Source organism: Oncorhynchus nerka, linkage group LG20 (assembly GCF_034236695.1).
Source record: "Oncorhynchus nerka isolate Pitt River linkage group LG20, Oner_Uvic_2.0, whole genome shotgun sequence".
Lineage (NCBI taxonomy): Eukaryota > Metazoa > Chordata > Actinopteri > Salmoniformes > Salmonidae > Oncorhynchus > Oncorhynchus nerka.
In genome coordinates this window covers 27,862,793-27,876,788 of record NC_088415.1, presented here as the reverse complement: position 1 = coordinate 27,876,788, position 13,996 = coordinate 27,862,793, and the positions used below count along the sequence as shown (strand labels likewise).

General features: G+C 43.2%; 1 protein-coding gene across 1 annotated transcript in view; it reads left to right on the top strand.

Annotated features, from left to right (window-relative positions):
* Positions 1–13,996, top strand: part of LOC115102190 (helicase ARIP4-like) — an 89,381-nt gene that overhangs the window by 9,385 nt on the left and 66,000 nt on the right. Inside the window, exon 2 of the mRNA XM_029621833.2 lies at positions 6,676–6,861. Within this exon, the coding sequence (XP_029477693.1) occupies positions 6,732–6,861 (130 nt within the window). The 5' untranslated portion in view covers positions 6,676–6,731. The remainder of the gene's footprint in view (positions 1–6,675; positions 6,862–13,996) is intronic.

The following is a 13,996-nucleotide window of genomic DNA, read 5'->3' as shown; positions in this document are numbered from 1 at the left end:
AATGTGCACATATTGGCGGGAGAGGGCGCATTCTGGAGAGAGACGTGCATTGTGCAGCCACACTCCCCTTCTTGGACTGTGCAATCCCCGCGGCTTCCACAATGGATTAGTTCACTGAGATGGGCAAGAATAAGACTGGTGTCTTGTGTGCAATTAATAATGCGCTACTGCTCAACTAAAACAATGGACCAGTCTAATAATTGGGGTCAGCCCTAGTCTGTAGGTCTGCTCCTGCAAGTAAACGGTGTGTTCTAAATGTTATCCTTGTGGGATAGTCTACTTCCAGATCTGCCTCTCTCCGTTCCCACTTATGTAAGCTGCATTGCATCACAAGGGGTGATTTTTATAGTTTTTCCCAATATGTAAGTCCCAAGTGCAAAACAGTTTTTAGGCTCTTTACAAACCCAGTTACCAGAGACTTAATGTGTAGGGCTTTACCTAGTAGGACATTTTTTATATACACTGCTCAAAAAAATAAAGGGAACACTTAAACAACACAATGTAACTCCAAGTCAATCACACTTCTGTGAAATCAAACTGTCCACTTAGGAAGCAACACTGATTGACAATAAATTTCACATGCTGATGTTGTGCAAATGGAATAGACAACAGGTGGAAATTATAGGCAATTAGCAAGACACCCCCAATAAAGGAGTGGTTCTGTAGGTGGTGACCATAGACCACTTCTCAGTTCCTATGCTTCCTGGCTGATGTTTTGGTCACTTTTGAATGCTGGCGGTGCTTTCACTCTAGTGGTAGCATGAGACGGAGTCTACAACCCACACAAGTGGCTCAGGTAGTGCAGCTCATCCAGGATGGGACATCAATGCGAGCTGTGGCAAGAAGGTTTGCTGTGTCTGTCAGCGTAGTGTCCAGAGCATGGAGGCGCTACCAGGAGACAGGCCAGTACATCAGGAGACGTAGAGGAGGCCGTAGTAGGGCAACAACCCAGCAGCAGGACCGCTACCTCCGCCTTTGTGCAAGGAGGAGCACTGCCAGAGCCCTGCAAAATGACCTCCAGCCAGCCACAAATGTGCATGTGTCTGCTCAAATGGTCAGAAACAGACTCCATGCGAGTGGTATGAGGGCCCAACGTCCACAGGTGGGGGTTGTGCTTACAGCCCAACACCGTGCAGGACGTTTGGCATTTGCCAGAGAACACCAAGATTGGCAAATTCGCCACTGGCGCCCTGTGCTCTTCACAGATGAAAGCAGGTTCACACTGAGCACATGTGACAGACGTGACAGTCTGGAGACACCGTGGAGAACGTTCTGCCTGCAACATCCTCCAGCATGACTGGTTTGGTGGTGGGTCAGTCATGGTGTGGGGTGGCATTTCTTTGGGGGGCCGCACAGCCCTCCATGTGCTCACCAGAGATCCACAATGGGTCTGAGATCCTCAGACCCCTTGTGAGACCATATGCTGGTGCGGAGGCCCTGGGTTCCTCCTAATGCAAGACAATGCTAGACCTCATGAGGCTGGAGTGTGTCAGCAGTTCCTGCAAGAGGAAGGCATTGATGCTATGGACTGGCCCGCCCGTTCCCCAGACCTGAATCCAATTGAGCACATCTGGGACATCATGTCTCGCTCCATCCACCAACGCCACGTTGTACCACTGACTGTCCAGGAGTTGGCGGATGCTTTAGTCCGGGTCTGGGAGGAGATCCCTCAGGAGACCATCCGCCACCTCATCAGGAGCATGCCCAGGTGTTGTAGGGAGGTCATACAGGCACGTGGAGGCCACACACACTACTGAGCCTCATTTTGACTTGATTTAAGGACATTACATCAAAGTTGGATCAGCCTGTAGTGTGGTTTTCCACTTTAATTTGGAGTGTGACTCCAAATCCAGACCTCCATGGGTTGATAAATTTGATTTCCATTGATAATTTTTGTGTGATTTTGTTGTCAGCACATTCAACTATGTAAAGAAAAAAGTATTTAATAATAATATTTAATTCATTCAGATCTAGGATGTGTTATTTTAGTGTTCCCTTTATTTTTTGGAGCAGTGTATATAAATATTTTACTGAAAACTGAAGTCACTCCTTTCATGATGAACAAGAGGAATCATGACATTGACAAAATATACTGTGTATATATAAGTATATGGACACCCCTTCAAATTGGTGTATTTGGCTATTTCAGCCACACCCGTTGCTGAAAGGTGAATAAAATAGAGCACACAACCATGCAATATCCATAGACAAACATCAGCAGTAGAATGGCCTTACTGAAGAGCTCAGTGACTTTGAACGTGGCACCGTCATAGGATGCCACCTTTCCAACAAGTCAATTCATCAGATTCCTGCCCTGCTAGAGCTGCCCTAGTCAACAACAGAACGGGACTGCCGAGTGCTGATTCGCGTAGCTCAAATAAATTGTCTGTCATTTGGGGAGTTTCTCCCATTCTTCTCTGCAGATCCACTCAAGCTCTGTCAGGTTGGATGGGGAGAGTTGCTGCACAGCTATTTTCAGGTCTCTCCAGAGATGTTTCTCATGGTCTGGGAGACTAGGTGACTTTTGGCAAACTTCAAGCGGGCTGTCATGTGTTTGTTTCCGTCTGGCCATTCTACCATAAATGCTTGATTGGTGGAGTGCTGCAGAGATGGTTGTCCTTCTGGAAGGTTCTACCATCTCCACAGAGGAACTCTGGAACTCTGTCAGAGTGACCGTTGGGTTCTTGGTTACCTCCCTGACGAAGGCCCTTCTCCCCCTGATTGCTCAGTTTGGCCGGGCGGCCAGCTCGAGGAAGAGTCTTGGTGGTTCCAAACTTATTCCATTTAAGAATGATTGAGGCCACTGTGTTCTTGGGGACCTTCAATGCTGCAGGATTCTTTTGCTACCATTCCTCGACACGTTCCTGTCTTGGAGCTCAGACAATTCCTTCAACCTCCTTGCTTGGTTTTTGCTCTGACATGCACTGACAACTGTGGGACCTTATATAGACAGGTGTGCCTTTCCAAATCATTTCCAATCAATTGAATTTACCACAGGTTGACTCCAATGAGGTTGTGGGAAGGATGATTAATGGTAACCAAGATGCACCTGAGCTCAATTTCGTGTCTCATTGCAAAGGGTCTGAATGCTTATATCAATAAGGTATTTCTGTTTTAAAAATTTTATACATCATTATAGGGTAGAGGTCGACCGATTATGATTTTTCAACGCCGATACCGATTTATTGGAGGACCAAAAAAGCCGATACCGATTTTTAATCGGCCAATTTAAAACATTTTTTTTATTTGTAATAATGACAATTAAAACAATACTGAATGAACACTTATTTAACTTAATATAATACATCAATAAAATCAATTTAGCCTCAAATAAATAATGAAACATGTTCAATTTGGTTTAAATAATGCAAAAGCAAAGTGTTCGAGAAAGCTTTCTTACATGGCAAATATTGCACTAACGTTTAAGTTCCTTGCTCATAACATGAGAACATATGAAAGCTGGTGGTTCCTTTTAACATGAGTCTTCAATATTCCCAGGTAAGAAGTTTTAGGTTGTAGTTATTATAGGATTATTTCCCTCTATACCATTTGTATTTCATTAACCTTTGACTATTGGATGTTATTATTGGCACTTTAGCATTGCCAGTGTAACAGTATAGCTTCCGTCCCTCTCCTCGCTCCTCCCTGGGCTCGAACCAGGAACACAACGACAACAGCCACCCTCGAAGCAGCGTTACCCATGCAGAGCAAGGGAAACAACCACTCCAAGGCTCAGAGCGAGCGAGTGACGTTTGAAACGCTATTAGCGCGCTAACTAGCCAGCCATATCACTTCGGTTACACCAACCTCCTCTCGGGAGTTGATATGCTTGAAGTCATAAACGGCGCAATACTTGACGCACAACGAAGAGCTGCTGGCAAAACGCACGAAAGTGCTGTTTGAATGAATGTTTACGCGCCTGCTTCTGCCTACCACCGCTCAGTCAGATACTTAGATACGTGTATGCTCAGTCAGATTATACGCAACGCATGACACGCTAGATAATATCTAGTAATATCATCAACCATGTGTAGTTAACTAGTGATTATGATTGATTGATTTTTATAAGATAAGTTTAATGCTAGCTAGCAACTTACCTTGGCTTACTGCATTCGTGTAACAGGCAGTCTCCTTGTGGAGTGCAACAAGAGAGAGGCAGGTCGTTATTGGACTAGTTAACTGTAAGATTGGATCCCCCTAGCTGACAAGGTGAAAATCTGCCGTTCTGCCCCTGAACAAGGCAGTTAACCCACAGTTCCTAGGCAGTCATTGAAAATAAGAATGTGTTCTTAACTGACTTGCCTAGTTAAATAAAGATTTAAAGGTGTAACATTTAAAAAAAAATTATCTGCAAAATCGGTGTCCATAAATACCGATTTCCGTTTATGAAAACCTTGAAATCGACCCTAATTAATCGGCCATTCCGATTAATCGGTCCACCTCTATTATAGTGTATTGTGTGTAGATTGCTGATTTAATTGGTTGTATTTAATCCATTTTAGAATAACGCTGTAAAGTAACAAAATGTGTGCAAGTCGAGGGGTACTTTCCTAAGGCACTGTATTTAGTGGAGCCAAATATTTTTGAATAGCCTCTGAGTGTTGCACAAAATGGTAGCCTTAGGCTATTGTCAGGCTCTGTGTGTCTGTGTGCATCTTCTGATTGGTTGTAGGCCAACTACGCATTTATTTCATAAGCTTCCCTCCGCTCTTGCCTAAGTATGTTTTGTTTATTTATTTTTTTGACCCCTCTAGATTTTTCCATCTTGGTATTGTTTGCCCAATTTCACATCTCGTGGCCTAAAATATTTGTTGTTCAAAATAAATCTGTGAATGAGAATAGAATATACTTTCATAATTATTCCTATTTAAAAGCTGCGACTTTAGGACGACAAACACTATTAGACTAGTTTAAAAATACTCAACTTTAATTTTTCTTAATGCTTTTATGAGATTTCCGTTATAAGGATTAGGCTTTTGTTATTTTGGTTCGCCACGGCAAGAAGGGATCTTTTGGGGGGGGGGGGGGGGGCTCGCATGCATAATTTCTGGTGGGCGACACATTGTTCAAAGTTCTTATTTGATTTGTATGTATTTCTATCTTTCATTATTACCTTAGGCCTCCCATCTTCACTTTCTGCGAGCTTAAAGTAGCGCGGCTATCTAGCACCCATTAACCTGAAAGAGTGACTTAATAGGCCAAGTCATATTCATGTCAAATGGAGAGAAAATAGAACATTGTGGGTCCTACAACAATAAGACGCCAGCGTGTCCGCTATAAAAATAGACTTTGACTATTGACCCAGATCATCTGACACTTGAGAGAGAAAAAAAGAAACATTTTCTGACCACATATTTTGTCCTGCTTTGGTGACTACATTGTTCTCTTTCTTTGTGTAAATATAAAATGTGTTGATGTAGACTATAGCAAATAGAAATGTAGGCAATTTACTCCGTGTCAAGCATGCACTGCCTGATCCAATTCTGATCGGAGTAATTGTTTGATATTGTGATTTATTTTTGTTGTAAAATCTATAGTCGTAGTAGTTATCTATTATTCTTTTTACTTCCCCCGAACAAGCCTTAATGTCAAGCTATGTTGTGAGGACATACTTTTTAATACTTTATTTGTGTTCTTATTGAGGTAACCCTGCCAACTAAGAGGTAGCGCAAGACTGCATATTCCATAACATAAGGCTAAGCTAGGTAGGTGAAGAGAGTCTCATGACTACAGAATTGTTCTCAATCTTGAATGCCTCCTTCCTTATTGCTGAATAGGCTATAATGTAGAATAAAGCTCCTTTTTACTCGAACAATAACATATAGGCTAGGCACACACGTGCATACACTCACATGAAGTTAATCAACAGCCTAATAAAGCAATATTCAGCAGCACCACAACACCATCCTGGCTGGCCGGGACTCACACTGCTGAGGGGGCAGTGTGGGGAGAGGAGCAGTGTGGCAGAACACGACCTTGGCGTTGGAGGACGTGTGTGTGTGTGTGTGTGTGCTCTACATCAGTGGTTCCCAAACTTTTCACTTGGGCCCCCTTCCATCATTGGAGATCATCCCATCATCCCAGTATCTCTACTTGCACATTCATCTTCTGCACATCTATCACTCCAGTGTTTAATTGCTAATTGTAATTATTTCGCCATTGACCTATTTTATTGCCTTACCTCACTAATCTTACTACATTTGCACACACTCTATATAGACTTTTCTATTGTGTTATTGACTGTACGTTTGTTTATCCCATGTGTAACTCTTCTGTTTGTGTCGCACTGCTTTGCTTTATCTTGGCCAGGTTGCAGTTGTAAATGAGAACTTGTTCTCAACTGGACTACCTGGTTAAATAAAGGTGAAATAATCCAATAAATAATGCCTCTAGGGGATGCGCCCCACAGTTTGGGAACCACACTGTCTTGGAAACATTAAGGATGGGAAGGTGTGGTTGTTGACATTGGCATGTGTGAAGATGAAGTCCATGTTGTATGGGTGTTGTACAGGGCTTTGAGCAATTCTGTGTGTTTTCAGTTATCCCTCTGCAAGGTTAACAGTAGTGTATTCATTCAATAGTTATTTTTATTTGCACTGTACGACAGAACAAACACAACTGTGTAGGCCACATTTTATGCCAAAGCAGTGTTCAAATAAGAAGTGTGTGTTGCAGGTGGCCTGTGTGTGTGAGGATGCCTAGGTAATGCCTCCGGGTGACAGAGGGACACCATGTCTGACAAGGGGATCTCAGGAAGAGACATGGAGCCACACCTCTTCAACAGTGAAGAAGAGGAGGATGAGCTGGAAGAAGAGGAGGTGGAGAAGGATGAGAACAACGGAGATGATGAAGACTTCCCTGGTAGGTGGAAACTGAAATAAGACCGACACATACAGAGAGATTAATGTTGTCTAAAGAAATGCTATCACTAGAGCTGATATGACAGTTTCATGGTATTATGTCCAGCATGGACAGGGTTAACTATGATGCTTATACAACAGGTTTTGATGGGAGGGAAATTATCTGTAATTGAGGAGTTGCAGGTAAACATGAGTGATATTGAACTGATTTTGACAAGTTGTTTTAATACAGTCTTATCTCCTCAGTTGTGTTGGTTCCCCTTTCTAATTGTCTAACAGCATTTGCACAGTTTATTCAGGGTAGTCTTTGGTAGCATAGATGAATCCTGTCTAAACTCTGTTCCTCATCAAGAGAGGTTGAACGTGGAAGAAACAAGAAAAGAGATGGTTGAGTAGGATGAGAGGAAGGGGATATGAAGAGGATGAGGTAAAGGGGTATGTTATTTACCTCTCCCAGCCTCGGCGCTGCTTGCTGGGTTGTGGTGACATTCACACAGCCGTTTCTGGGTATGTTACACAAGCGCGTTATGAAAGACTGCCCTCTACCCCTCCCATTCTCTTGGACTGTGCAGCTATGCCTGTTCAGCACCACTGCATCCTTGCAGCACACATGCGCGCAGCTACATTGTTAGGCATCAGTTAGATTTTGTTGTGGGAATGAATAATAGTTTGAGCCTGAATCTGTGTTCTCTGTTCTTTTTCTCGTGTTTTCTAATAGAAATATTTGGTTCACAGTCAGGGAAATGGATTGCCCCTTGACATGTAGGCTAGCTAGTGTACGTTGACTCTACTCAGTGTCAGACATTACGCACTCGCTCACACTCCTACCTACTTTTTCTCACACACACGCACACACACACACACGCCGACACGCATACCAACATACACAAGTCACATACACAAACACATATAGAGTTGAAATTGGACGTTTACAAACACGTTTAAACTCAGTTTTTCACAATTCCCTACGTTTAATCCTAGTAACAATTCCCTGTTTTAGGTCAGTTAGGATCACCACTTTATTTTAAGAATGTGATATGTTAGAATAATAGTAGAGAGAATGATTTATTTCAGCTTTTATCTATTTCATCACGTTCCCAGTGGGTCAGAAGTTTACATACACTCAATTAGAATTTGGTAGCATTGCTTTTAAATTGTTTTACTTGTGTCAAACATTTCAGGGAGCCTTCCACAAGCTTCCTACAATAAGTTGGGTGAATTTTGGCCCATTCCTCCTGACAGAGCTGGTGTAACTGAGTCAGGTTTGTAGGCCTCCTTGCTCGCACACGCTTTTTCAGTTCTGACCACCAATTTTCTATGGGATTGAGGTCAGGGCTTTGTGATGGCGACTCCAATACTTTGTTGTCCTTATGCCATTTTGCCACTACTTTGGAAGTATGCTTGGGGTCATTGTCCATTTGGAAGACCCATTTGCGACCAAGCTTTAACTTTCTGACTGATGTCTTGAGATGTTGCTTCAATATATCCATATCATTTTCCTACCTCGTGATGCCATCTATTTTGTGAAGTGCACCAGTCCCTCCTGCAGCAAAGCATCCCCACAACATGATGCTGCCACCCCCGTGCGTCACGGTTGGGATGGTGTTCTTTGGCTTGCAAGCCTCTCCCTTTTTCCTCCAAACATAACGATGGTCATTATGGCTAAACAGTTCTATTTTTGTTTCATCAGACAAGAGGACATTTCTCCAAAAAGTACCATCTTTGTCCCCATGTGTAGTTGCAAACCGTAGTCTGGCTTTTTTATGGCGGTATTGGAGCAGTGGCTTCGTCCTTGCTGAGCGGCCTTTCAGGTTATGTCTATATAGGACTCGTTTTACTGTGGTTATAGATACTTTTGTACCCGTTTCCACAAGCATCTTCACAAGGTCCTTCGCTGTTGTTCTGGGATTGATTTGCACTTTTTGCACCAAAGTACGTTCATCTCTAGGAGACAGAATGCGTCTCCTTGAGTGTTATGATGGTTGCGTGGTCCCATGGTGTTTATACTTGCGTACTGTTGTTTGTACAGATGAATGTGAGCTCTTCGGGCATTTGGAAATTGCTCCCAAGGATGAACCAGCATTTTGGAGTCTACAAAAAAAAATCTGAGGTCTTGGCTGATTTCTTTTAATTTTCCCATGATGTCAAGCAAAGAGGCACTGAGTTTGAAGGTAGGCCTTGAAATACATCCACAGGTACACCTCCAATTGACTCAAATTATGTAAATTAGCCTATCAGAAGCTTCTTAAGCCATGACATCATTTTCTGGAATTATCCAAGCTGTTTAAAGACACAGTGAACTTAGTGTATGTAAACTTCTGACCCACTGGAATTGTGATTACAGTGAATTATAAGTGAAATAATCTGTCTGTAAACAATTGTTCGAAAAATGACTTGTCATGCACATAATAGAGGTATTAACCGACTTGCCAAAACTATAGTTTGTTAACAATACATTTGTGGAGTGGTTTAAAACAGAGTTTTAATGACGCCAAACTAAGTGTATGTAAACTTCCGACTTCAACTGTATATACATGAACAAAAGTATAAAAGCAAGCATGTGAAGTGATGGTTTCATGAGCTGAAATCCCAAAAGTGTTCCATACACACAAAGCTTTATTCTCTCAACTTGTGCACAAACTTGTTTATGTCCCTGTAAGTGAGCATTTAAGCCTTTTGTCAATATAATCCATCCACCTTAAAGGTGTGGCATATCAAGATGATTAAACAGCTTGATCATTACACAGGTGCACCTTGTGCTGGACAATAAATGGCCACTTTAAAATGTGCAGTTTTGTCACAGAACACAATGCCACAGAAGTCTCAAGTTTTGAGAGAGCGTTTAATTGTCATGATGACTGCAGAAATGTCCACCAGAGCTGTTGCCAGATAATTCAGTGTTAATTTCTTTACCATAACCACCTCCAATGTTAATTGAGAGAATTTGGCAGTACATCCAACCTCAACTGCAGACCACGTGTATGAAGTCGTGTGAGCAAGTGGTTTGTTGATGTCAAGGTTGTGAACAGAGAGCCCCATGGTGGCGGTGGGGTTATGGTATAGGCAGACATAAGCTACGGACAACGAACACAATTGCATTTTATCGATGGCAATTTGAATGCACATGGATACCGTGACGAGATCCTGAGGCCCATTGTCACACCATTCATCTGCCTCCATCACCTCATGTTTCAGCATGATAATGCACAGCCCAATGTCTCAAGGATCAGTACACAATTCCTGGAAGCTGAAAATGTCCCAGTTCATCCATGTCCTGCATACTCACCAGACATCTCACCCATTAAGCATGTTTGGGATGCTCTGGATCAACTTGTGGCAGCATGTTCCAGTTCCCGCCAATATCCACTGTAAACGATCAAAACCCGGCAGCGAGTTTAAGAAGTTTTTATTGATTAGCATTAGTTCCCGCCAATATCCAGTAACTTCACACAGCCATTGAAGAGGAGTGGGACAATGTTCCACAAGCCACAATCAACAGCCTGATCAGCTCTATGCAAAGGAGATGTCGCACTGCATGAGCCAAATGGTGGTCACACCAGATATTGACTGGTTACTCCAAGCACCTCCTTTTTATGTTTTAGGTATCTGACCAACGGATGCTTTTCTGTCTTGCCACTCAATTGAAATCCATAGATTAGGGTCTTATTTATTTAAATTGTCTGATTTCCTTTTATGATCTTTCCCTCAGTAAAGTCTTTCAAATTGTTGCTTGTTGCTTTTATATTTTTGTTCAGTATAATAATAACAAAGTGCATTGACTTGTTTCAAATAGGTTTTTATTAAGAAGTAAATCCATGTAAACAAGAGTGCAAAGAATTGTGATCTCCCCTTTTTTCATAGGCGTAAGACAACAGTAACATCCTTTTAAACAAATGGATGCATCGAACAATACAACAAATAAATGAAACTGGAAAGAAAAGGAAAAACCAGTAATGGAGTGTAATACGGTAGTGTCATTTCTTAGTTTGGAGAGGATTGTCACATTAGGTTATCAATCTGACATTTCTTAGATTGTGTAATAGACTAATATTTAGGGGTAATAACTTGAATGATAGTAAAGAAATGCTACACAGGAAGCTTAATGCATAAGAACATTTGTGACTTAAATGGACATATTCATCTGGGCTCTGAAGTTTCTTTGGTGCTCGTTCTACCTCCCTCCCTATTTCCTCTCCCTCGGATAATGGTCACAGACTGTCACCTATGCCACCTGCTCTGCGCTGTTTCTGTCGCCATAACAACTGGAGCCTGGACGCTCGCTCTCTCCCCTTTTCTCTCTCTAAGTCGTGAGCGTACTTATATTCTCTTCCTCTCCCTGTCTTTTCTCTCCTCTATCAATCCTTTTGCTGCGATACCTTACCAACGCTCCCACAGGAAGTTCAGTTCCCACTTATCTTCTTTTCTTCCTCCCATCTCCCTCTGGTTCCCTTGTGCTGGTGTGAGAGCTCAGTCATGTAGCAGCAGCCCTATATGAGGTGCTATGTTTGTGCCCTCCACCTTCCCTCTGTGCTGTGGCCCTCCACCATCCCTCTGTGCTGTGGCCCTCCACCCTCACTCTGTGTGTAGTTCAAAACAACACTAACAGCCGGATGGAGGCAGGGGGAAAAGTATATTTGGGGTAGCAGCCGAGGTTAGACGGACAGAGGTGTCGTGCCATAAGCAAAGCATAGAGAGACTGACTGTGTGAAGCTGAGGGACAGACTGACATGCTGCAGGCAGGGAGAGAGACCAGGGGAGAGGCAGGCAGGCAGGGAGAGAGACCAGGGGAGAGGCAGGCAAGCAGGCAGGCAGGGAGACATGCAAGGGGGCAGTCAATTTAATTAGGGCCGATTTTCAAGTTTTCATAACAATCGGAAATCTGTATTTTTGGGCGCTGATTTTGCCCTTTTTAATTTTTTTGACAACTTTATTTACCGAGGCAAGTCAGTTAAGAACACATTCTTATTTTCAATGACGGCCTAGGAACGGTGGGTTAACTGCCTTGTTCAGGGGCAGAGCGACACAGATTTTTTTACCTTGTCAGCTCAGGGATTCAATCTTGCAACCTTACGGTTACTAGTCCAACGCTCTAACCACTCTAACCACCAAGGTAAGTTGCTAGCTAGCATTAAACTTATCTTATAAAAAACAATCAATCATAATCACTAGTTATAACTACACATGGTTGGTGATATTAACGGTTCCATATTTGTTTTCGAAATGATAGTTTCCGGATTCTACCATATTAATGACCTGAGGCTCGTATTTCTGTGTGTTATTATGTTATGATTTGATAGAGCAGTCTGACTGAGCATTGGTAGGCACCAGCAGGCTCGTAAGCATTCATTCAAACAGCACTTTCGTGTGTTTTGCCAGCAGCTCTTTGCAATGCTTCAAGCATTGCGCTGTTTATGACTTCAAGCCTATCAACTCCCGAGATTAGGCTGGTGTAACCGATGTGAAATGGTTAGCTAGTTAGCGGGGTGCACGCTAATAGCGTTTCAATCGTCACTCGCTCTGAGACTTGGAGTAGTTGTTCCCCTTGCTCTGCTGTTGTTGTGTCCCTGGTTCGAGCCCAGGTAGGGGCGAGGAGAGGGATGGAAGCTATACTGTTACACTGGCAATACTAAAGTGCCTATAAGAACATCCAATAGTCAAAGGTATATGAAATACAAATGGTATAGAGAGAAATAGTCCTATAATTCCTATAACTACAACCTAAAACTTCTTACCTGGGAATATTGAAGACTCATGTTAAAAGGAACCACCAGCTTTCATATGTTATCATGTTCTGAGCAAGGAACTTAAACGTTAGCTTTCTTACATGGCACATATTGCACTTTTACTTTCTTCTCCAACACTTTGTTTTTGCATTATTTAAACCAAATTGAACATGTTTCATAATTGATTTGAGGCTAAATTGATTTTATTGATGTATTATATTAAGTTAAAATAAGTGTTCATTCAGTATTGTTGTAATTGTCATTTATTACAAATAAAATCAAATCGGCCGATGTTTTTTTTTTTTTTTTTTAATGTATTTTTTTAAAATGTGTTTTTTTTTTTTTAATTAAAATTGGTATCGGCTTTTTTTGGTCCTCCCAACTATCGCCGTTGAAAAATCATAATCTGTCGACCTCTCATCGAGGCAGGCAGGGAGAGGGGACGGAAAGGTGGCAGTCAGGGAGAGGGGTCGACAGGGTTGCAGGCAGGGTGGCAGTCCTGCATGCAGAGGAGGAAGGCAGGCAGGCAGGGAGAGAGGCAGACTGCAGGTGGACTGTATGGGGCGGGGGGCAGACAGACATGCTGCAGGCAGAGAGAGGGGCCGACAGGGTGGCGGGTCGGCAGGGTAGCATGCAGGGGGAGAGGCAGAGGGGAGGAAGGCGGGCAGGGAGAGAGGCGGGCAGGGAGAGAGGCAGAGGGACTGTATGGGGCTCCCCACCCCCTGGTTCCTGTGAAGCGGCTCCCCACCCCCTGGTTCCTGTGAAGTGGCACAGAGCTGCAGCATGTGTCAGGGAACAACAGGAGCCATTAGTCAAAAATGTAGTTTGAAGAATAGTCAAGGGGGTCTGAGAGCAGCTGAAAATAACCTGGAGACAAGACCAGGGGGAGGCTCTGTAGAAGGTCAAGGGTGTGTGTGCGAATGTGTGTTTTATGTATGCGAGACCATGGATATGCAGCCAGAAGTTCTAGTAGGTTTAAAGCACCTTGTTACAGCTCAGAGGGCCCAGGGCTGGTTCCTCTGCCCGGCAGAAGCTCCTGTTTCTGGGTCAAGTTGCGTGTGTGAGCTGTGTTTGTGACCTGGATATTGGGTGAGTGAGGGAGCAAAGGTGACGTGGAACTAGAGGCACAGCCTGGCCTGGGAAGAACCATCATGAGAACAGACTGAGGGGGGGTGTATTGGTAAAGCCGACCGCATGCTTCCCAGCGGAACAGTTCGGTGGAGTTGTCACAATGTGGTCATGATATATGTACCATCTGCTAGGGTTTTGTCGGCTGTTCGGGCACAGAAAAACATTTCTGGACGCAAGCCAAAGTTTATGCTCCTTCGTCGGTGATTGGTCGACAGAGATTCTTCAGTAAAGTCTGTTGTCATTCAACGAGAGCCGACTAATTTTCATGCAAAAAATGTAATT